General features: G+C 34.9%; 2 protein-coding genes across 2 annotated transcripts in view; both read right to left on the bottom strand.

Annotated features, from left to right (window-relative positions):
* The window catches only part of LOC110107713 (26S proteasome non-ATPase regulatory subunit 13 homolog A), a 32,997-nt gene that overhangs the window by 5,045 nt on the left and 1,663 nt on the right, over positions 1-26,289 (bottom strand). Inside the window, exon 2 of the mRNA XM_020838058.2 lies at positions 9,457-9,903. Coding sequence (XP_020693717.1) covers positions 9,457-9,903 — 447 coding nt within the window. The remainder of the gene's footprint in view (positions 1-9,456; positions 9,904-26,289) is intronic.
* Positions 7,631-9,390, bottom strand: LOC110107714. Its single transcript, XM_020838061.2, has one exon. The coding sequence runs from the start codon at positions 8,584-8,586 to the stop codon at positions 7,654-7,656; it is 933 nt and encodes a 310-aa protein (XP_020693720.1). The 5' UTR covers positions 8,587-9,390; the 3' UTR covers positions 7,631-7,653.

Raw genomic sequence — 26,289 nt, 5'->3', positions numbered from 1 at the left:
TAAAATAAAAATATACAAAATTAATTAAAAATAATTGTCTAATTAAGGATTTGTTTAGGAAGAGAGACTGCTTACAAAATGCCCAACAATCAAAGCATAAAAATGACAAGCATGGCCCTATTCATAGTGAACCACCACTGGTCCACTGACATGCCAAATTGAAATTATTAATGTAGCTCGAGTTACCCACGAATGGATTTTGTATGTAGTGGGTTTATACATAACAAATATAAGCTACTTGAACTTACATTAATAAAAATTATAATCATAACTTGACTCTAATCACTTTAAACACTTGTGTTGACTTAAAAAAGTCTTAAAAGTTATTATAGAGTGATCAAAGAGTTTCAATTATGGTAGTATCACATCAAGGATCAAGATTAAGCCACTGTTGTTATTTTTATGAAGATGCCTACATCGATAATATAACTCGTGCACAAATTATTTATAAAATAACTTTCAAAAGAGAAAAATCTTTTTAAATACTTCAATAGTCGGAATAAAATATAATAATTTTAGAATATAACAAAAAAAATTTGAACAAAGTCCAAGCATGAAACAAGCTATTTTAGTAAATGTCATAGTAAAGTAATTCTCATTCAAAAATGTTGGAATAATTAAAAAAATATGTTAAATATCTCATATTCAATATACAAAAGAATTAAGGTACATATACAATATGAAGGAAATATTGGCATACAAGTAAAAATTTTCCAGAGCAAAGTTACTTGGTTAAAAGACAAACGTTTCAAAATCATGGTTTAAAAGGTCATTTGAGTCAGCTGATGATGCGCCTAGAAAGCACCTTGAGGCCTATGCTTTTTTGACCTAACAAAGTTTATACATTTTTCATTCAAAGCATACATCTTGAGGCTATATGCCTCGAGACGCATGAGGCGAATGCTTCAAATTAATATTTATTTAAAAATTACACTTCTAAGTTTAAAAGAAGATTTAAGTTTTTAGATTTGGAGTTTAAACCAATTTAGAGATAAAAGGTTATTGTTCTAGATAGGAGCAAATGTCTGCAAGCATAGTTGCATTTTAATGGGTAGTCAAATGTCAGGGAGGAGTCAAGCACTAATGACCGCCTGCGAGCAAGAGTTAAGGATGTCGCATGCAAGCGAGTTATGTTGGTCGGTGATTGAATGCTTTAGGGGACCAACTACCTATAAGTGAGCTTCGGGTCGTTGAGTGTTGTAGGTAAAGTGTTTTTTTTTTTTTTGAACTATTTGTATTTCTTAATCATTTTTCTTTTCTTTTTATATTAAGCATAATTTAGTTGAATGTGTTGAGACTTAAGAGTATATTGCATTCATTTTTTTCTGCATTCCCTTATTTTCATGTTCGATTGAAAAGAAAAATGCATGGTAAAATATTGAAAGATTTGAAATATAACCTTTAATTTATTTTTAAGAGTATATTGCATTCATTTTTTTCTACATTCCCTTATTTTCATGTTCGATTGAAAAGAAAAATGCATGGTAAAATATTGAAAGATTTGAAATACAAACTTTAATTTATTTTTAAGAATTTGGACACTTCCCCGAATCAATCCAATTTGAAATCTCCACATTCATGAAATGCTCCTCCCCACGTTCACTCTTTTTTGAGACAATGATGTCTGCCTCACGATCTCCCATTAATACATTCCCCGAAGCCCCAGTCGATCCTCATCATCACGAGCTCCTATCAATCCCTACCCCCACAAGCTCTCACCGATCATTGCTCCTTAGCGCTCTTGATTCACCTCCATGATCTCATGTCAATAAATGCCCCTCAAAGCTCCCATTGATCCATGTCCTCATCAGCTCCCATTAATCCTTAACCCCATGAGCTCCTACCAATGCATGCGCCCACAAGCTCTAGTGAATGCCTCCCCCCATGAGATTTAGTCATAGGCTCTCGTCCATCCCCTCCAACACCATTGATATCAATCCCATGCCCTAGGTTTTTTCTTTTAAAAAATTAAGATAATTTTTTATTCGTTCTAACCAAATATAAGAATTTCAAATAGCCTCTTAATTAGCTTGCTTTTTTGCTTTTGCTAAGGTTTTCTTTTTTTAACTATTTTTAATTTTAATTTTTTTTTTACATATATTGTTTTCATTTTCCTTAGTTTGATTTTTTTATTTCTTTTAAATGTTTGTTTCATTTTCTTTATAATTAATTGAAACATCTCATAAACTGAATTTTCTTTTTCTTTTGTTTTAATTGACTTGTTTCTTTTACATCTTAATTTTAGAGAATGTGAAAAAATGCCAGATTATATTAAAAAATATGCAGAATTGAAGAAATATACCACCTTCAAAGAAATAGCTCAAATAAATATGGAGTAAATGATAAGGAATAGTTCTTACACTGGTTCTCAACAAGACAGTTCTAGTTCTGAAGGTGGTAATGAAACTTTTTCTTTTACTCTTCTAATATAGGAACTTTGGGACAAATTGATGGGTTTATTCTAAAATTCAATGAAGTTGATAACAATAACTTTAAAGAAAAATGCTCCAATGCACAATTTTGCTTTTTAAAACCTTTTTTAAATTACTTTATAATAAAAGAATACCATGGCCAACAACAAGTAATATCATAAATTGCAATAAAGATGCCCATGCATCATAAATTCAAGTGTTGGGCACCAAAGAGTTCAGATACTCAAGCAGAGTACCATAAGGATTAGAAGGTTGAGATGGATGTTTGTAAAAGTAAAAAGAATAAATGAACACTTAATGGGTACATGCATGAAAAAATACAGCAATAGGAGGGGAAATGAAATTTATGAGAAATAATAGGAAGAAGAAGTAAAAAAACGATAACATGTCTAAATATTGAGAAAATACCTAATAAAAAGTTGATTCGCAAGCCACTTAGCATTCAACAAGAATGAATAAAGATGAAGGACAAAGCGGACTCATTGTTAGGTTAGGCTAACTATGATGAAGATGCGGATTAATTACTACTAGAAACAACAGATTTCAGGAAACAGCAGCATATGAAAACAATCCCTAACACTTCCTTAAAAGTTTAAATTAATCAGTAACAATTGGAATGTATTGATGCAAGAAAATAAAAAATGGATTTAGAAATAAGGCAAAACATAAAATAGTTTGCACAGATTACTTACTTGCAAAAGAGCTTATTATGTTTTTCGTTTCAACTATTTATAAAACAACATAAAACTAGTCGCTGGCATAATAAGGAACCAAAAAAACCTCGTCTTCAAGGTGTTTTACATTAATTCTAATTTCTAAGAATCACAGCATGAATTGTGTTGGCTCAAAAAAGAAAGAAAACAGATGTTTAATGACCAAACAGTCCAAAATATATGGAAAAAAAACAATGCAGAATTACACAAGTTCGGTAACAGAATTATCAGACATTGAGGTGGGCAAGAGTAAGTCAAAATATCTACAACTAATGATATATGATAACTTCCCGTTCCATCACACATGTAAAGATAATCCCTACCATCATTGTTAACATCCAGAAACCTCAAACAAGTAGTTAGGTACATGCATACGCTGCTTCTTAGCATGAACCACCAAATTTACCAAAAGTATTTCCAGATTTGCTTTTTTTCACCATTCTGCACTTACTATATGCGACATCAATTTTGTATGCATGCGGTGGCCTCAATATTGGAATGACTGCTATGGCATATAAATGATTAACAATCTATTATTGACACAAGATTCTGATAGGACATACTTGAGTTTGCAAGTAACCCCGAGGGAATACTTGAGTTCGCCAGCAAACCTATCACTAATTGGAGACAACAGCGAGAATTCAACTAAAATCTGGGCGAAATCAGGCACAAATCACTAAATTGCAATAAGGGAAACAAAGCAAAAGCAATACGAAATCAAGATACAAGTGATCCTCAATTCGAGAGGAGGATCGTCTCTCCCAAATCTCTAAACAAGAGAGTCTAGAGCCCAAAACACCCAAGAAACTCCAAGAAGAAAACAATAATTGCCTCCTCTCCCTTCCTCTTACCTCTCCTATTTAAAGACTTTTTACACCTCCTCAAATCTTTCCTAAAAATAATTTTCAAATAAATTCAAATCCCGTGGACCCAACCCCTAGGCGGTAATTTAATTTGGGCAAGAAAGGAGGCGAGATTGCCTCCTTTTATATACCATGGTCGGCCCTTCCTTCCTGGGCTAAGGCGGTTCAGGAGGAACAGCCGTAACAATACCGTCCTCCCAAAGAATCACCTTGTCCTCAAGGTGAAAACTAGGAAACTGTTGCTTCACCCTTTCATACGGCTCCCATATGGCATCGTAGTCTGGAAGATTCTTCCACTTGATCAGTACTTCTTTTACCCCTTCTCCTTTCTGACGAACCCCCATCAACTCTAAGGGTTCCATAATCACCTCTAAATCTTCTGTGAGTGTGACTGGTAACTCTGAGCTAGCTGCATAATCTCCAATAGCTCTTCTCAGCTGTGACACATGAAAAACGGGATGAATAGTTGCTGTGAGTGGTAGTTTTAGCCGATATGCCACTGCTCCGATTTTCTCTAATATTTCATAAGGTCCAAATTATCTTGAGGCTAGCTTTTCATTTCTTCTGTTGACCACCGTCTTCTGCCGATATGGTCGGAGTTTTAAGAACACTTTCTCTCCTGATTCAAACTGGATGTCCTTCCTATGCCCATCGGCCTGTTTCTTCATAATCTGTTGAGCTCTCAGTAGATGTTTCTTTAATTCATCTAATACTCGATCCCTTTCTTCTAAGTACACCTCTACGGAAGAGACTGGAGTACTGCTACTCCCAAAGTGTACTAAGTGAGGGGGGTCACTTCCGTACAGCACCTTGAATGGAGTCATTTGTGAAGCTGAGTGAAAAGATGTGTTGTACTAGTACTATGCCCATGACAGCCATTTGGCCCAAAGTTTGGGTGTCTCCGACACAAAACATCTCAAATAGGTCTCCAAGCTCCTATTGACCACCTCTATTTGGCCATCTGTCTGTGGGTGGTAAGCGGTGCTCCTTTTTAGAACAGTCCCCTGTAGCCTGAACAATTCTTTCCAAAAATGACTGAGGAATACCTTATCTCTGTCTGACACAATTGCCTCTGGTATGCCATATAATCTGACCACCTCTCTAATAAAGGCTGAAGTCACTGTCACCGTGGTGTAAGGATGTCGGAGGGGAATGAAATGAGCATACTTGCTCAATCTATCCACCACTACCAAGATTACTGTGAAGCCTTCCGAATGAGGCAGCCCATCTATGAAATCCATGGATATCTCCTCCCAGACTCGTCCTGGTAGTAGCAATAGCTGTAGTAGTCCTCCTGGTGACATTGCCAAATACTTGTTCCTCTAACAGATTTCACACCTTGCCACCATCTCTTATACATCTTTACGCATACCGTTCCAGTAAAGCTCGGTCGCCAATCTTTTATAGGTCTTCTGCACTCCTGAATGGCCCCCCAGTGCACTCCCATGAAATTCCTGGAGTAGATTCGGGATGTAGATCGGAGGTCCGAGGCATCACAAATCTTCCATGATATAGTAGTTTGTCTCCCTCTAATGAGTACTATGGATGGCTTCCCTCCTCTTTTAGCAAAGCTGCCTTGATTTTTCTCAGTTCTTCATCTCTAGCACTTTCTTCTCTGATAGCCTCCCAGTCAAGCATCAAAGGAACGGAAAGTGCCACTGTCTACAGCTCCCCCATACATCTGGACAAGGCATCTGCCGCCTTATTCTCCACTCCTGATCTATACTGAATTTCAAAATCATACCCCAGCAGCTTGGATAACCACCTTTGATGCTATTCCGTCACCACTCGTTGTTCCAACAGGTATTTCAAACTTCGTTGATCTGTCCTAACAACGAAATGTCTCCCAAGTAAGTAAGGTCGCCACTTTTGGATGGCCAGAACGATAGCCATTAATTCTCTCTCATAGATTGACTTCAACCTGGTTCTAGCAGTCAAAACCTGGCTGAAATAGGCAATGAGCCTACGATTCTTCATAAGCACTGCACCAAGCCCGTATCCTGACGCATCTGTCTCCACAAAGAAGGTCTGAGTGAAATCTGGCAAGGCTAGGACCGGGACCGTCGTCATCGCCTTCTTTAGGCTCTCAAATGTTGTTGTAGATTCCTCCCCCCATAGGAACCCATCCTTCTTCAACTGCTCAGTGAGTGGCCATGCTATATTGTTGTACCCCTTTACGAACCTTCTGTAGTAACCCGTCAGCCCTAAAAATCCCCTCAACTCCAAATTCTTCGGCACTGGCCACTTTAGCATTGCCTCAATTTTGGACTGATCTGCTGCCACCCCCTCTTTTGATACAACATGGCCCAAGTACTCCACGCTGGCTTGTGCGAAGCAGCATTTCTTCAAGTTGGTCCTCAATTGGTGCTCCTGCAGTACCTCTAGCACCCTTTTCAGATGCCCCCAGTGCTCCTCCTCTGTCTTGCTGCAAACCAGGATGTCGTCAAAAAATACCAGTACAAACCGTCTGAGAAAAGGTTTGAAAACCTTATTCATAAGGGCCTGAAAAGTAGCGGAAGCGTTGGTGAGGCCAAAAGGCATAACTAAGAACTCATAATGTCCCTCATGAGTTCTAAAGGCCGTCTTGGGTACATCCTCCTTCATCCGAATCTGATGGTAACCTAATTTCAAGTTTATTTTGCTGAAGATCACTGTGCCACTTAATTCATCTAGCAACTCGTCAATAACTGGGATAGGAAACTTATTAGGTACAGTTTCCTTGTTGAGCGCTCAGTAGTCCATGCAGAAATGCCAACTGCCATCCTTCTTCTTTACCAATAGAACTGGACTAGAGAATGGGCTGATGCTAGGTCTGATGATTTCTGCCTCTAACATCTCTCTGATCAACCTTTCTATTTCATCCTTCTGGAACTGAGGGTAGCGGTAAGGCCGTACACTGATGGGCGACACTCCCTCCTTCAATACTATGGCATGCTCTTGCTCCCTCTGCGGTGGTAATCCCTGAGATGGCTGGAACACCTCCTGGAACTGCTGAATCAACGGCTGAATGGAGTGGGGAATGTCTCCTCCCTCCTCCAAACTCTCTCCCTCCAAACTGTGTAGCTCCACTAGATATCCTCCACCCACCAACTGAATATCCCTCACCATTGTTTTAAGAGAAACCAGGGGTTTGGAAAGCCCCGCATCTCCCTTAATCACCACCTTCCTCCCATCCACCATCAACTCCATCGTGAGTGTTCCCCAATTCACTTTGGTGTCCCCCAACGTTTGCAGCCATTTCATCCCCAGGATGATGTCTGTACTTCCCAATTCTAGCGGAAGAAAATCTTCCCTCACCTGTATCCCCTAGATCGTCAGTCGCACTCCTCTGCAAATCCCCTGACCTTTTTCCACATTTCATGTACCCATCATCACCCCGTAACAGCCGGTATCCACCAATTTCACTCCCAATTGATCGACGACCTGGGTGGAAATGAAATTGTGAGTAGCTCCACTATCAATCAACACCACCACTTCCCTGTCCTCTATCTCTCCCTTCACTTTCATGGTGTGATTCGTAGTGAACCCTACTATAGAGTTCAGAGAAACCTCAGCTAGATCCAAGTGTAGCTTCTCATCCATCTCTTCCTCTATCTTCTCCTCACCTCCCCCCTCAGTTTCCTCGTCATCACAGACGGTGAGAACCTAAAGAGTTCGATCCTTGCACCGATGCCCTGGTGTGTACCTTTCATCGCATCTGAAGCACAACCCCTTAGCCCTCTTTTCCTGCATTTCTTTCTCTGTTAGCCGCTTGAAATTTCCCCCGCTCCCTCCTCCTGTCTTTTCCTTGGTGGCCTCTCGGTTCCCTCCTGTTGCAGAACCTTTAGGTGCTAGATGGGTGGTCGGCATCCTGTAAGTGCCACCGGTGCTGCTACTCCTGGCTCCCCTCTCCAAATTCCTTTGATTTTCCACCAATTGGGCCAACTTCATGGCCTCCCCCAAGTCACGGGGCATCAAAACCTTAACTGCTGCTCGGATCTCCACCTTCATCCCTTTCATAAAATTTCCCTCCAATACTGTATCGGAGAGTCGCTCCACCCTGCTGGCTATGTGCTCAAACTGCTCCCGGTAGTCTGCTACTGATCCCTCCTGTGTCAGAGCAAAGAACTGCTCATAGAAGTCTCCTCCCCGATCGGTTTGGAATCGTTCTATTATGCAGTCTTTGAATTCCCTCCAGTTTCTGATCGGCCTCCTTTGATCTCTCCACTGGAACCATGACAGGGCTTTCCCCTCTAAGCATAGTCCTGCGGTTGTCAGCTTCTCCTCCTCCGTCAACCCATTGACGGCAAAGTACCGCTCTACTTTGTAAATCCACCCATATGTGTTTTCTCCTTCAAATATGAGCATCTTCAACTTCCTCACCTCCTGGTCACTACCGTTTCCCCTGATCCTTCCATAGTTTCCCCTCTCCCAAGTGCTGGGTGCACCCCAGGTTTCCCGATCTTCCCTTGCTCTACCATAGCCCCAACCTCCTTCGAAATCCCCCTTTCTTTCTTCAAAATCAGCACCTTGGCAGCCGTAGTATCCCTCCTGACGTTCCTCATATCCTCCTCTTTCTTCCCTCTGGAAAGGCTCCATATGGGGCCTTCTTCCGTCCCCTTCCGCGATTTCCACCTCATCTTCCTCTCGGCAACTTGTCCTTCCATGGAGGAAATACTTTCCTCCGCAGTCTTTTTGATTTGATTCATCTCCCCTTCAAGTCTTTCCTCCAATGCATCCACTTTTTTGGCCGCCATCACAATCCGTCCTTTGTAGATTCACCAAAAAAATAGGTTTTTGGAGTAAAATTCAGCAACTTCTTTCTATTTGAAGAGAAGAAAACTGCTGGAATTTGTTGAAATCAGCCCTCCACCGGTCCCGAGACTCGCTCTGATACCAATTTGATAGGAAATACTTGAGTTCGCAAGTAACCCCAAGGGAATACTTGAGTTCGCAAGCAAACCTATCACTAATTGGAGACAAAACAGTGAGAATTCAACCAAAATCTGGGCGAAATCAGCCCCAAATCACTAAATTGCAATAAGGGAAACAAAGCAAAAGCAATATGAAATCAAGATACAAGTGATCCTCAATTCGAGAGGAGGATCGTCTCTCCCAAATCTCTAGACAAGGGAGTCTAGAGCCCAAAACACCCAAGAAACTCCAAGAAGAAAACAATACTGGCCTCCTCTCCCTTTCTCTTACCTCTCCTATTTAAAGACTTTTTCCACCTCCTCAAGTCTTTCCTAAAAATAATTTTCAAATCCCGTGGACCCCACCCCTAGGCGGTAATTTAATTTGGGCAAGAAAGGAGGCGAGATTGCCTCCTTTGATATACCATGGTCGGCCCTTCCTTCCTGGGCTGAGGCGGTTCAGGAGGATCCGCCGTAACAGATTCATTAAAAAAATATGACTATTCATAAAATGGAAAATGAGCCTTAAATTCAACAAACCAAAATTTTTAAATACCAGCTTGAATGTTTCTGAAAGGGAATCAACTTCTGTGTAGGCCAAATAAAGAAGTGCACTTTTGTAAAATTCAGCAAACTCTTGGCGACACTTATGGTACTGAGATGAAATCCAATAAAAGCTAGCTTGCACCGAGGGATCAACATCAGTCATGCTTTCAAGTGCAGTCTTCCCCTCTTCCAGAAGTTTCTTGCACTCCTTTTGGTTTCCCTTTTCAAGTTTAAAAGCAGCTATTTGCATTTTAACATACAGAATAGGTTCCTCTATTCTTATATCCTTAGTAGCACGCAGCTTTTCTATGACCCCCTCAAGATAGCTGATAGCAGCCTCTTTTTCAGAATATTGCCGTGAAACTACAACAGCAAAATGTGCAAGTTTAAGGAGATTGATCTTTGTTTCAAAGTCAGTGATGAAGTTGTGGTATAGCTGTATCAGAGCATCGCCAGCCTGAGAAAAGGAGTGAATGTTAGACACCGTAATTACAAGATTATAAGGTTTTTAATAATATCTACAAACACAAGGTAAATAAAAGTGGAAATAGATTGGTAATGAGTAAAACAAGTGCTAGGAATAACTAAACATTAATTACATTTTGATAGGAAAGTCAAAGATTAAAGTTAAATTAATAGAACACAACAAAAGTAATATCCAAGTATAAAGAAGGGCCATTAAATCTACTAACAAACCACCACATGCATTAACAACTTAGACAGCATGATAATCAAGTTATCAATTACAAAACCGCATCAAAGAAAGTACAGTAATCATAAGGATTTTCATGAAACTGAAACAAATATGATGAGTTCACATGAGCCGGGTGAAATGCATATAAGACGTCTGAAAAAGTAAACTACACTTAAAAACATCTTCTGTGAAAACATGCACAAACCCTTGATAACGTGAACTTCAATTGCACATTAATTTCTACATGAGTTCAGTAACATTCTCAACTCAGGAGAGAATAAAAAGGCTTGAAGAAAGAATTGAGGAAGCTGTTGAATGATCTAGCACATGAACTGCTGCTCAACCTAGTGAAATTTACCATTGGTAATCTTTGGATCTCCGGACACTTTTACCTTAAGAAATTTCCTTAGCACCATTGTAGCCAAACTATCTCAAATGAATGAATGGGGATTTCCCAACACTAATAGAAGGGCAGCCAGTAAGACAAAAATGGACAAATTTTTATATATATAGTTTCAACAGAGAAAAAAGCCTTTCAACAGAGATAAAAGCATAAGGCTGTATCAACTAATATGAAGGGTTTGCATGCATATGCACTCCCAGCCTATCTCATTCTGCTTCTCATCCTCATAGTTTAAAATTGCGCAACAAGAGGCGCACCTCTGCGTAATTTGCCCCCCAAGAGCCTCATTGCTTAAGCAATTTTGGGACTTGGTGAGGCTTACGCCTCATGAAACCTGGGCGCGCCTCAGAGGCGCAATTGCGCAATTTTTGGTGAGGCGTATGCCTCATGAAACATACTGTATATACTGGTGTCGAGAGCTCGAACAGGGGCAGAGAGGAAATGACATGTTCATTCTCTTGAAAGACTGCTCATTGCATGAATCGTCATTTATTATGGGATTTATGAAGACATTGATGCATGCAATTTCACATCAAAGTCACAATACAAGCAATCTAACCATTGTTTTGGGCTTGCATTGAAGAGGGAGGGGGCGGGGGGAATTTTCCAAAAAAAAAAACTCGAAAGGAATTTGCAAGCATATCTTCATAGAGTATATTGATTTTTCATAATATATGTAAATAGTAAAGTGATTAGTTGAATCTGAATATAAAAATCAACTCAAGCAAAGTTAAAGTTAGGCCCCCCTTTAAATATTTCTTGCTTCGCCACTGGAGAAAGTGCTATGCCTATTAATCTAAAGGTCTGATTTGGATGAAAATACTTTTTTTGCAAGTTAATATGGGCATTATAACTTTTTGTTTTCCACTAAGTTCACTTCTCTTTTAGATATTTTTATTATATCATAGACTTTTAATATTATTTATCTGCTATAATATTTAAATTCTCATTTACGCAATTCTTCGTCCGTGAGGCTTACGCCTCGCCTCATGGACGAAAAATGCCTCGAGGCTTATTTATGCAATTTTACATAAACCTTGCTCATCCTCATCTAATTTGAGCAATAGAAAGAAAATGGTTTGCCTGTCATGCACAAATCATTCTCATTGGTGTTGTCTGTGATGCATGCACAGGATGTCCGAGGAAATAATTGGTTTTAAGTCCCCATTTAGATGGAAGGAACTTTTGTCTTCCCTACCCAATTCATAATGAAATGTGTGTTCCTCCAAGACATCAACTTATAGCATTTCTGGGCCTTATTGCTGCAAGCATGATGAAAGATGTGCAATATTTAAGCTCAAAACAATTGAAGCTCTCAATAGTATTGCAACGCAATGTGCATTCTTGACATAGCAGGTCAGCAACGCAAGGTATAACTGTTTCGAGCAATGCATATCTTTACCATAATTGCAGAAAAGAAACCAACACCATGCAGGAAACCAACTACCAGCATGCGGCCATAATTTTGATCATCTAGCATGCATCATGTATCAAAGAAGTAGATGGGTGCATAAACCAAATACACGAACTTTCCAAAAAATACATGCATGTGTGCATTCTGATAAACTCATAAATGCAGTTGACGTCCATGGTGAATACACCCATGTTTAAGCAAATAACAATCCAAACATCAAAATTTGTTTTCAGTGCGAACAAATACATCGCGTAAAAAGCTGCATGTGCATGTCCAAAACCATACACAAAGACATACATATTAAAGTTGACCTAGGTGATTAAAGCACCAGGGTGTTAGCGTTCTACTAATAATCACATTTGCTTACATCTTCATAAGTTCTCGCTCTAATTACTGCATCAAAGGCAGTTAAAAGGAAAAAATAAATAATCTTAAATGATTTTAACAGCAACCAGCGACAATCATAAAGAGAAATGGCCTTGGCACATGTAGATCAAAATAATAAAAAAACATAAAATACTATAATAGGATAAAATTATTTGAGTTGGAGTATTCCAACTTCATTAAAAAACAAGTCATTAAAATTATAAAAAGACCTTCACCTTCTCTGAAGAAAATTCTAAATACCAGCTTAAACAAGGCATGTCAACCAACAGTTTGACAAGAAATGGTAATGACTATTTGCATTCTTGATGCATTTAGATTTTGCTCTAGTTGTTTTCTCTAATCCCTTTTGTTCTCTAAGTTATGTCTTAATTTTATAAAAGTAAGTTTTGTTTCTCTTAATTGATTTCTCTTTGTGCCTTGCTCTATTTTGTTTGCATCAATTCTTATGGCCAAGTTTAACCTAACACGGCACAAGTACTAGTTTAGAAACAGATCATCAAAATATATTAAGTTTATGGACTTCATAAAAGTCATAATGAGTTCCCACAAAAAAAGGCAATATGTAGAAAGAAGAAATAAAAGAAGCAATATGTAAAAAAAATAAAGCAATTAAGCGTGTGCACAAAAATGAACATTAACCTTACTGGTCATTTATGTTTCTGTAGAAATTTTTCATAATACGAAGTAACTCCATATATGGTGAATGAAGTAAGCTTTTTCATTGTGCTTTGACATGTTGCACTCATCTCCATATTATAAATGACAGGTTCTCTAGTGAATTAAGTACAAAACCTTTTCTACTAAATATATCATCAGAACGGGGTTACCTCTAATCATAGCCGCCAAATCCCTGTCCCGTTCCTCCCACTTTCAACCTCATGTTATCCTTGTTTGCGACCTTGATCACCTTGTTGTCCTAGTTTCCCATTGCATCATACTTGTTCTTGGTATGCAATGCACGTGTGATCTCCACATTTTACGAGCGTTTACCCCCTCTGTGCACAAGTTTGCACTGTTGAGTTGTGCTCGTGGTTGCCCCGCTTACTACCTCTGTTCTTAGTCGACTTACACATCTCCTTGTTTCAAATATACAACCTGTGGCTTCAAATCTACTCATGCTAGCCAAAATACTAGATGTGTATCTCTCCCCGTTACAACCATGTCCTCTTTGTCAACTATCCTCCACCTAGGGCATAATAATTCCCATGATTTGAGTTAAATCTCCACTTTTTCAACTCGTTCTCTTTCAATAGCATGGTTTTTCCATCTCCTATAAATGATTATATAATCCCTCCACCATTGGCACCACTCTCATATGATCTCGAGAACCATTTGCTTCCTTGCTGGTTCTCATGAAAAAATTCAATCATCTTAATGCCTCTCCTTCAGATAATCCTAACACCATTAAATTTTCAAATGGCAAACATCTAATTATGTCATCCTTGGTTATTCAATAGTCTTAAACATTCAATTGTCTCAATGTTCATGTTTCAAATCTCAACAAAAAAATATGGGACTTTCTTTGCTCCACCTATTTTCAAGAAAATGATCTCTCTCGCATTTACGATCTTCACTCTAAATGAGATTTTATACAATATGTAGATCCCCACAACACTCTGAGAGGCAAATGGGATGAGTTACTTTTAAAAAGCTCTTAAGCTACTTTAAAAAGAGCATTCATGGAATTTCCACCATTAAAGACTAATTTTTAGCACTTGTCATTATAATTTCATACATTAGGAAGATGCTAGTGTTTCAAATCCTTAAAAGTGGTTGGAGATGTCACTTGTTGGGGATTCCCATAAAAAACTTCAGCATCTACATCAGACAAAGATTTGTCATTGACACATCCTCAAAGTCACATTTTATTTTGTCATTGGATGTTGAATTTATTTGATACATCAGAAGATTAATTTGAGGCGTTGGACATTATTTAATGGTACAACCCTTCTAGTGAAACTTGAAGCAGTTGATCGCCAACGTACTGATTTACCTTCCTTGCGTGTTCCCTCGTTGGTGTATAGAATAAAACTATACCAAAACTTGGCCATTCAATCATACTAGAATAATGGTTCACTCAATTTGGAATCTGTAGACTCCATCTGGATTATACATGGTTGATGGCCAACTAGAATTACTCGGCAATGACAAAAAGCATGTTGGAATCCTACAATATTACTCTAGCTAGATATCCTTGTGGTGGACATCCTAATTACTATCAAGACTATATAAACATACTTCTAACTTTTGCCGGAACAAAGGCCATTGATAAATCTATAAGGTCAATCGCCAGTCATCCAAAAATCTAGAACCTTTATACTAGCTTCTTAATTTGATTAGGGTAATAAAAAATTAATTGAGAACCTTAAATGTAATTAAAGGGAGCCTCAATAAGACATCTCCTATGAAGGAGTAGCAAATACTTGTGCCATAAATCTCAAGTAGAGATGGTGATAGCTCCTGAAAGTCTATATCACAAATAATGGTATTTCAGTATCATTTAGCTAATTTTGACAACTTTACTTCAGCAAATTTAAGATACTGCAAGTCATTCATCTCATACTAAGCAAAACAGTTAGAAAATTTCAGACTCCCAAACTATATGCAAGCATAAGTCATGAAAACCCTCAAATGTCGGGGCATCACCTTAATAATCGAGTAAAATCATGGGAATCATCAATGATGCAATCACAACTAAATATAGGTGCTATGAGAGGACTTGTCTTATATCGGTCATGTTCTTGGTGTGGATAGCACAGAAATGTTGTTACAAACATTACATGCATAAGTTAGGATAGGTTGCTTGGCTTATGTAGGATAGGTGGGTGTAGGATGGCCTAAATCTTTAAATCGTTCGGGATTCGATAATCAATTCTAATATTAGATGAAAGATTTGGATGGAACCTCAAAAACAAAGCAAACTGCAATGCCCAGCTTGGATCTAAAGAGGACCCAATTGCAACAAATAATTTACAAGCATTAAATTAGATAATAAAGAAAAGTCCAAGCATTTCAATGCAAATATAATATGTCAAATCCTAAACATTCAAATTGAAATATATTCTTATTCAAGAGAAAAAAATTAAGAAAATAATTCAAATTAAAAAAAAAACAAATAAAAATTCGACCGTAAATAAAAATTGAGCTTTAAAAGCCTTAAAAATGAGAGCCTATATCACATTTGTTAAGCTCTAGTTTGATCCTCTCTCATTGACATTTAGCCACTTGGGTTTTTGTAGACTAATTTACATGTTTAAAGTCTTGTATTGCAAAACCACCCCTTCACTACCAACCCAACTATTTGGCAGAAGCAGAATGAATAATTTCTTATTGCCAATTTTATCTTTGGTTTGCATCCTAGTTATCTCAATTAATAGCATAATTCACTATTTGTAACATTACAACTGCTCTCTTTAGGGCTCTCTTTGTGTCACCAAGCTCTTTGCACCCCACTCTGACTCTTGATCAATCGGCCTTCATTGTTGTCACTAGGGTGGTAGAGGGAATTGGGATGTGGAGATCGGACAAATGCCTGATATAGTTGTGGCCATAATTCTATCTCACTGTCCTCATTGCAGCCACATCAATTATCCCTAATATATTGTTGGAAAAAATCAATGTTTAAAAAGGTGAAATCAGGATTCAAGGTGTTTTGCCTTAGCAAGGCGAGGCAAAAGCCTCGAGGCGGATCGAGGCGTACGCCTCAAAATAGAAAAATAAAAACACATGAACTTACAAATAATTCATAAAAATTGACAAAAGTAAAATAAAACATCACATATTTATTTTATTTGTCATTATAAAGATATAAACTACAAGTCCCAATATAAAATGTTATTATAAAATAAAAATTTGAAATGAGAATCAAAATAAGCACTCATTTAAATTTTAAATGCATCATAAATATTATAATCCATGGGAGTCTTATTCTTACTTTCATATTCTTCATAATAGCCCTCGTACATAATAATTATATCATCCTTGAATTCTAACTCAATATCATCTTCTAAATATTTTTCAATTATAACGTGTATTTTAATTCCCCATATTAATTAACATTAGATTCAATGTAAAATAAATTTTCATTCTATTCATCATCAAATGCATGCATCCATTTTCAATTTTAAATATTTTACTATTTTTTGTTATTACCCATTCATCATTAGAAAATATATTATTAAAAATCAAATGATTTATTCAATCATTAGTTCTTCATCTCATAATTTGAAGTGTTTCTCTTTTAAGTTTTTATTAAATATAACACAATCATTCAACCTTTTTTCATTTATCTATAGCTAATTTGTTCATTCTCTTTGTATGATAGAATAAAATATATATTTTTACTAATAATAATATATAATAAAAAATTATAAACCTTGACTATAATGAGGCGTTGCCTCAAAACACCTCGAGGCGTTAAACCTCAAGGCGTGCGCCTCATTTAAAAAAAGTGTGCCTCAAGGAGCGAGGCTTAAGCCTCGAGGCACTCATTGTGTGCCTCAATTTGAGGCAAGCCTCAAGGCGTGCGCCTCGAACTATTTTTTAAACCATGGAAAAAATATGGTTACCCCCTCCCCTCCCCTCAAAAACATGCTTCCACAAATGATTCAACTCAACATACTCCTAATGCTTCGTCCTCTGAATTTGTTACTATTTCGCAAGAAAACTATGATAGACTGCTTCAACACTATCAAGACATCTATCATCTCTCGTATCATCTCTTCCTCTATATCCATTATAGGTGTCTCTATCGGTACGCTTTGATTTTTAAATTTAAGTGCCACTTCTTATATGAAAAGTAACCCTTAATTATTTTCATCCATCCACATCTTTCTCCACTACTTGTCATTGTTGCCAAGGATTACCACTCTCCTATCTCTAGAAGGGGCATCATAAACCCTTCCAAATATTTCATTTCCAATTTTTTATGCCTACCACTTTCTTGCCAATTTATCATTTTACTAACACTCAAAACTACTCCAAAACCTTTAATCCATCTCATTGTTTTTTACATCTTAACTCGAAGAAGACAATTGGTGGACGTATTGCTGCTAACACAATGTACAACTTGACAATTGATGCCCCTTCCGCTACACCCTTTGCCATTATTTTATATCAATGGCATTATCAGTTGATCAATTTCCACTTGCTACAATTTAGGTTTTCATTTGTTTCCTTATCTCTCTCCAAATTTGATTGTTCAATCTGCAAGATTGACAAACACCATTATGTCATTTCCTGTTTTTTTGCCTCTAATTGTCCACCTGAACATTTGGGGTCTAGCTCTCATCCTTACTCATTAAGCATTTTGATAATTATTCTAGGCTCACTTGGGTCTATTTACTCAAATATTAATAGAAAATAACATTTTTTAAGAATTTTTACCAAGAAATAAAAATATATATTTTTCACTTTTATTAAAACTTAATGCATTGGTAATGCTATAGAATTTATTCAATTTTAGTTTAGCACTTTCTACACTAACAATAGAATTGTTTATCAAAACACCTGTTCTAATATATCTCAACAGACTTTCATTATTGAATGCAAAAATCATCATTTGCTTAATATCATGAGGGCATAAATATTTCAAATGACTGTTCATCAATAATTTCTAAGGGATGCAATTATCTCATCAATAATGCCTCCACTGCTCTTCTGTCCTAATTTTTTTTCTATTCAATGTTATCAAAGCCACAATTTAGGAGTGAAGCGAAGCGATGCACTTACCTTGTGCATCACTTGCTTGTAAAGTACATGCCTAAGAAAAAGTGCACAAGACGCACCGCTTTGTTGCATAATGCATAGCATTGTGCACTCGACTTCTGTTTAGAATAAAATTCTAATTCAAATTTTATAATTAATTTAACATTTACCATGATAATTAAACACTTTTTTACCTCACTATTTCTTGTAATCATTAAGTCTTTGTTCATTGGTTCTCCAAGCTTTCCCACTAAAGCTAGTTCTTCCTTTCACACTCACTCCCCTGCTAATCCTTACAATTTCATTAGTTCTTGTTGTTAATGCTAGTAGCTTTTCGCCATAAGATTATTCTCAAGAATGCTTATCGATATCTCATTTTCATGAATATCTCTCTCACATTTTGCTTGCCTCCACCTCTCGGTCTGTAGCTATTCACTCAATTTCATGAGTGTACTATTGATTTTTAGTATATGACACTGTCATCTCAATCTTTATATTATTTATGCCTTTGATTTTTTTTTTTTTTTGAATCAATAAATATTATTGTCATTGAATCATTGAATGTATCATTCTATTTGCTAAAAAACTATTACCTAATGTGATTTATGTTTGGTTAAGTAAATAATTATTTGATGCACATAATATATGTACATGTGATATAAAATTCATGAACACTTTAAATTTTTTAAAGCACCACTTCACTTTATGCTTTGCATATTGAAACAAAATGGAATCCTTGCATATTGGATTGAGCGTAGTGCTTCGAAACCATTATTTATGCCATCTCCCTTCTTTATCCCAGCCAAATTACTTTTAATCGAATACCTAGGATACTAGTGTCTATTTTTTTAATACTTTCTGATCTTTCAATCAGATGATTGAGTTTTAGTTATATCATACCTTCCTTGAGAAGAGAACTATTTTGCTACTATAATAACTAGACACAATTATTTTCTTTCCCTGGTATTTTTTAAGTCATAAAGTCCTTGCACGTTAGTTCTCCATTTTCTCCCATTGGAGCAAATTGCTGCTTGGTAGTAGTTATTTTCACACTCACTCTCCCACTAGTTCTTTTATACTTTTCACAAGTACTTATTCTTGGTGCTGGTAGCTTCCCGATCCAAGCTTCTTCTCTAGAATGCATCTCAATTCATAATCTTTACGCACTCTTTCTAGTTTCTATCTCTTACTTCACTAGCCTCCACCTTTCGATATGTAAATGGTCACTCAATCTCACAAATATATTATTTATTTTTAAGTATATTCTTACATCATTTGATTATTTCATATCATTTATGCATCTGATTTTTTTTTACTTCTGAATCAATGGAAATTATTGTTATAGAATGTATCATTATATTTGCTGAAAAATTATCTAGTGTGGTTTAAATTTGATTAATTAAATAACCATTATATGTATGCATATATGCATATTATATATATATATATATATATATATATATATATAGTTTATAAACGCTTTAATTACTAAAAGCATCACTTCACTTTGCGCCTTCTTTCAAGAAAATAAATTTTTTGTACATTACACTGTATTTAGTGCTCTAAAAATACTATTTCTACCATCTCCCTTTTTATCCCAACCAAATTACTTTTTCTTTTACAACATGGATATTTGAGTGTCGATTATACTTCTTAAGCCTATAATAAGCCCTCCCCTCATATTATTCAATATATATTTCTCGGATATTCTTACACCTATAAACGTTATAAAATCTTATGAACATCTCACCCAAAGCTTATACACTTTAATTGATGACTTGATGCCACTTTTCATAGGACCACACCTTTCTTTTCTACATCCTCTTCCTCTCACATACCTTCACGAGTAGTCCCTCTTACTCTAACAGCTTCCATTCCTCTTTCCCCTCTACATGTTTATTTTTCACAACCTCACCCACCTCCTAAAACACTTCCATCCACATTGCAATTTGCAAGACTCAATTAAGCATCCCTTTGCTGATGAGCTATATGATATATATTTACTTATTGTTCTTCAAAAAGATAAACGCAGGTTGCTAATCCCGTTCACTCTCACATGCCATTTGGTCACTTATCTTTTTCTTATGCACATTTTTCTAATCTATTATCTCTCTATATTCCCATCCCTTGTCAAGAAACACTACAAATTCTCTCTAGAAACAAGCTATGGATATTGAAATAAACACTCTAGTCAGTCTTCATACATAGGATTTTATTATTTTTCATTGGGTAGTTAGTTGATGTCAAATTTCATCCTATCGATTGGTTACTAAATAATTCACAATAGTTTAGGGGATAGACTATTAACACCTTCCCTAATTATTAGTTTTAATTTCAACCAAATTCTCCTATTTATGATCATCAATCAAGGTCAGTTTCTCTTGAAAATGAATGTGAACTTATAGCAATCTAAATGAGGTAGTTAGTATGGAACAACATCCTTATTTGTCTAATAAGGAGAATCACGTGTCTACTAAAAAAGGTCAAATATGGACTTAAATAGAGCTCATGTGGTCTGTTTTAAAGATTTTGCGAAATTACTACTGAGTTTTCTTTTGCAGCCCTAACACAATCATTTCATCGTCCTCAAACATTCACTTTCAAGTTCTCTCAAACTACTTGTTTATGTTGATCGCATCTTACTTATTAAGAGTTATAAAAAAAGGCTTCTCTGACATTTAAAAAAAAAACTTCATGGGAGTGATACAAAAAGTATATCTAAGATAAATGTGTTTTATCACTAAAGAACTAAGATGACCCAAATACTTACTGGGTGCTGAATTTGCCTACAACAAAAAAATGCTTTCATTTTCTCCTACAAAATATTTTTTTAAAGTAGAATAATTATCATTTAAAAAAATAGCAATTACAAAATGAGGGCACAAATAGCAAAAACAAAAGGGTGATACATAGAATGAGGGTTAGAGAAACTAGAAAGAGTTAAGAAAAGTACAAAGTAGTGGTATTCAATATCAAATCACAACCATCATAGAGATCAAAGAATTTAAAAGACGACCTAGTAATGTGAGGCTCTCACGTATACTTTCCTTTTTCCCCTACCATGATATTAATGGGATGGTTAAATAAATAAAGTTGGGTTTTTCAAAGGAGTGTCAGCTTGAGATCTAATAAATGTAGATACAAAATATGGAGGTTTGGGATCATAAATAGATAACTTTATCTGAGACCCAATAGAACCTGATAATACAACTAGAGCCAAAGTAGATTCAAAAGCCCTACCAACAGCATTAGGAAAGCTAGCAGAATTCTCTAGGAAAGTTTGAATCTCTGGCTTAATGTTTGATAAATGAATATCATTGATAGATTTAGTGATTGTTGTGCTATTCATATATGGGATTTGTTGAGAATGTAAGGGAGGTAGGAGAACAACAGCCAGTGATTGATACCGCTATGTATGTTTGGACTACTTCATATTAAAATAAATTATTTTAGTTTCCATCTTGATTTCAAAGATTTGTACGTAATCTAATTTTTATGCTTGTCAATATGCCTAATATTACACCCGTTGTAGGAGTGGTAAGCTAACTCATGCAAACTCAAAATCAAAAGCATAAGGAGGCTATTCTCTGCATTATGTATACTAAAAGCGAGCATATAAACATAAAAGCATTCTAATATGTCTACAAAGTTGGATATGTTAAAGATAGCAAGAAGTCAACCTCTGGATACTACATTTTTGTTAGAGGTAACCTGAAAAAGTAAGGAACAAAAAGTATATCTACGATGTTGTTAACTTAATTATCCATGGGGGCATTATAAATATGGATAGTGATTATGCTCCTCAAGTAGGATTAGAGGGAAACTAAAGTCAATTTTGTAATGAATTGATTTATTATTATAACAAAAACCTAACAAAGCATATATAATTATTGGGGATGAATTGAATGAACATACAAATTTTAGTGGATGGACCATCGGAGTATTTATGGTGAGTATGAAATAAGAGATCTAAAAAAAGTGAAGTTGCACCTAATTTCATTGTAACCGATGATCCTATAATGCTCAATGCATACATTAAGAAATGATAAGAAAATTGAATTATTTTGTAAAGTACAGCCACCAAATCACAAATATATTTATTTATTCTTTTAAAAAAAAAGAATCTGTTTGCAAATATTGCAAAATGATTCTAGGAAAAAAAATTGGAAACGCAGCATATAATAGTCATGGATGTTTATATTAGAAGTATAAAGAAAATATTTAAAAAAAAAATTGTCCGTGATAAGGTGGAATTTGAAATGTAGAAAATTGTTGATCATGTAAAATAGGTTCCTAAGAGATGTAAATCAAAATTATTTAATAAAGTGATTCAATTAAGAAGATTGTTGAAAAAGTTTTGAAAGAGACATAAATAGATCATACTAAAGAGAATAAGAGCTCGTGTGAGCAGGTAGAAATAATTATAGAAATAATTATTTAGTAAACGAAATATGCATATTGGTACTAAGAAAGAAGAAAAAGAGATAAAATATCTTAGGCAAGGCATAACAGCTCTAGAGATTTTCAACAAGTTAAATGCATTGGAAGATATGTTAATAAGATAATAAAAAAAGGATGAAGATATTAAAAAAAAAATGAAAATACTTTTTTTAGAAATGATTAAATGACATTTTTATGATACAAATTATATCAGAAGATAATAATCATACTCGTGATGGCAAATAATGCACTACAGTGAAAAGATACCCGCGAGTTATAATAGCGTATGGCACAACGCACACTATTTTAAGAATGGTACATAATATAAAAAAATTACAAAAAAATACAGCTAAATATGAAAAACTATTAAATTAAAAGATGAATCTTCATGATAATAAAAACAATCAAACTAATAGTCTAATACTTATGTTCAATGCTTAATACTTATAATTTTTTTTTTTTTGCAATTCTAATATTTTTAAACAAATTAAACTATCATCTTGAGATTCATCATTATCACGAGCCAAAAAAGTCTCTTCTTCATCATCAACATTATCATTATTATCTCCTCAATTATAATTTTCTTCAAGTTTAATCATAACAATGTTGAACCTAAATGAAGATTCCTTTTCTTTGCTTTCAAATCACTCTCAAATATTGTAAATTTAACATAAACATTAACGGCTTTTGCAACCGTACTCCAGGCCAAATCTTCCTCACCAATAAATAATTCATTATCTTCATTTGACACATTATCTCTATTCCTATTAATCACGCATTAGCATCATATGTATCATTTAAAGAGAAGATCAATAATATCATGATGGTTGTATCTTCGAATCAAACTCTTATCATATTTTACATTAACTAAATCTTTGAGGCGACCATGATCCATCATTTCTTCTTTCGCTATGAAGCTGTAACTAAAAATTATTTAAGTTACAAAATTATAAAATTTCATGAAGATAACATATACAAAATTTAGTTTTGTAATTACATATTCAAATATACTCTAATTGCATTCACATCCCTTTGATTAAAACTCCTTGGCCAAACACTAGCCACCAAACAACTTGAAGTATTAAAAAAAATCTATTTAATTAAAAAAGAATTCAATAGTGATTATAATTTTACTAAAATCATGTTATTTGATGCCAGAGTGGCCATGTCTTACATAATGAAGAATACCAAAAAGTCCTTAACCCCTAATGTATGCACCAAACTCCTTGCTTAGTATCTTCTTCATTGAAATCCCCAGTCAACCTTCTAATGCATGCATCTAATCAAGAAACTATTTCCTTATATTTGCAATATCAGGTTTACTAAAAAATTACGTGGGATTAAAAAAATATACAGCTACAAGCAAATGTTGATAGAGTTGTACTTCTCATCTATTATCAATAATTTCAAAAATATGCTCATATTTATCATTATTGGTAAAACACGCAGCAATTGCTTTTTTATCCCTATACATCAAAGGGTTTTTCTTCATTAACCTATTTAAAGATCTTCAATAGGTTAGTGAAGAAAAAAACCTTTAATGCACGACAAAGATAGGAATGATTACATGAGGGGGGAAAAAGTAGCATCTATTAAACATGTAATCATTGAAAATGGACATGTACAACAAATGGATGGAAATTGCAGAAATTAGACCATGGATAAAATTATTGTTGGAGGTTAAAAAAAAGAAAAAAAATGTAGACAAATGATAACATATATAATGTTCTTCAAAGATGCACTTAACAAAAATAAAAAAATGAGGGCACCAAAATCCAAATAAAAAAGTTGGAATAAGTTTGATGTCATTCTTATTGATGGCCATAACATCTTTTTTCAAATAGTCTCATTATTAATGGATCTGACTTCTATACAAATGTTTTCTATTAAATGTTTTGTGTAATGAACAACTTTAAAAGCTAAAATATTGAGGAAGGAATTAGTCCTCTTTTATTTTAAGTATTAAATAAAATGATTAAGAGTTATGAATTAAATTCTTCGATAAAACAACTAAGAATATTTAGTGTTACAATGTTTGGAACTTTCACTAACGAAGGGGTGTTGGCCATCGTGCATGCAGGGATTATGAAGAAATTTAAGTATATGGGATACTTATAGGCTGCTAATTATACTACATAAAATGTTATATAGTGTTCCTATCATTAAATATCCACTATGGGTTCATTTTGTTTTGATTTGGTGGTTATTCCATGCAACAGTCAATTATTTACATATACGAATTATTAATATCCAGGCAATGATAAATGAATTGGACTTCAATAGTACAATCTATACCAACATAGTCAGGTGACTAGCGAATTTTTAGTCCCTCCCTCTTTTGTGTGCTCTTATAAAAGTTTATTTTGTTGCATGTATGAGTAATTTCTTGAATTATACTTATTATGAAATTTGGTAAACTTTAAAGCATGCTCAAAGAAGAAAGTTATCAGCACTACAAGGGTCAGTTGCTTCATTATAAGTGATTAGAAGTGATTAAATCTCATTTTAAGAAGAGAATTCAAGCAATTATTTTGTTGAAACTAGATGGAGTTGAGTTCACATTCAAAAAGGTGAGAATTCAATTTCAACCATGCAGGTTAGTAAGTCACCTTTAATTTTTACTTTTAACAGTAATATAATACTATTTTGATGAGGTGAAAGTTCAAATATTATTTGAAATAACTAATAAAATAATGAACCAAAGGGTTTTGAAAAGGGTGGAATGATTACATAAGAGTGGTGGCTGATTAAGAAGCATCAATTAAACATATAGTTGTTTAAAATGGACGTTTACAACAAATGGGTGGAAATGCTACAATTTGATTGATAGATAAAATCAGTGTTCAAAAATACGAAAAGAAAAAAGGTAGACAATAGATACCATGGATAAAACTTTTTCAAGGACATCTATGAATAATAAGTTTAACACCTCTTGGAGCACTGAACAGAAAGAAAAAAATGAAAGTAAAATGAAGACTCATAAATGCAACCCAAACAGTTTGGAAAAGTTTTATATTGACATTGTTGATGTTTATAATGTTCATTAACAAATAGTCTCATCAATAGATAAGACTTGCATAAAAATGTCTAGTAAATTTTTTTTGTAATTAATAACTGTAAAATTTGAAATATGGAGGATGGTATCAGTTCTCTTTTGTTGGAATTACTAAGCCAATTTGTTTCATCGCAAGTGTTTGGATCTATGTTAAATAAGTGAGTCATATTAAAGTCAGTCGTGGTATTTGTTTCTTTTACATGAGTTTTTATTTTTACCCAACTTCAAAATAATTTTTTCATTAATTTTCTTAAAGAATAGAAATATAACTTAAATATTTTATTGAGGATAAGAGAGGCACAAAGCTAGTGACAGATTTTTTAGTCAAAAAACTAGATACAAACTGAAGTCCACGCAAGGAGTAAGAGAAATCTTTCATCTCACAACTGCCAAGTCTCAACTTTGAGCCGAATCAAGGAGAATATTGCTCGAGTCTATTAGTTCATTACTTCATTAACTATTTTAAATTGTATTTTAATTATTTCAAAGAATATGCTATTTACCATCCCCCTTAAATTTCTATCATATTGTTACTATTAAAAGTATTAACTAAAGGTGACTTCTCAACCCTCAATATTAAAACTAACTTCACACTGTTTTGAATGTGTTTGAAGAATGGGAACTCAATAAATTACAAATATACATGCAAACAAAATAAACGTTTATAAAAGCACACAGTAGAGGAACTTAAAAATCCCTATTCACGTAACTATTTTGGTATTGAAGTCCAAGTCATATTAATAA

This window comes from Dendrobium catenatum, unplaced genomic scaffold (genome assembly GCF_001605985.2).
Source record: "Dendrobium catenatum unplaced genomic scaffold, ASM160598v2 original_scaffold_56042, whole genome shotgun sequence".
Classification (NCBI taxonomy): domain Eukaryota; kingdom Viridiplantae; phylum Streptophyta; class Magnoliopsida; order Asparagales; family Orchidaceae; genus Dendrobium; species Dendrobium catenatum.
The sequence above is the reverse complement of the archived record's forward strand: the minus strand, read 5'-3'. Positions and strand labels throughout refer to the sequence as shown.

Bases quoted from the DNA above. Each gene is read 5' to 3' on its own strand.
- LOC110107714 (XM_020838061.2), bottom strand. From the start codon at position 8,586: ATGGAGCCTTTCCAGAGGGAAGAAAGAGGAGGATATGAGGAACGTCAG.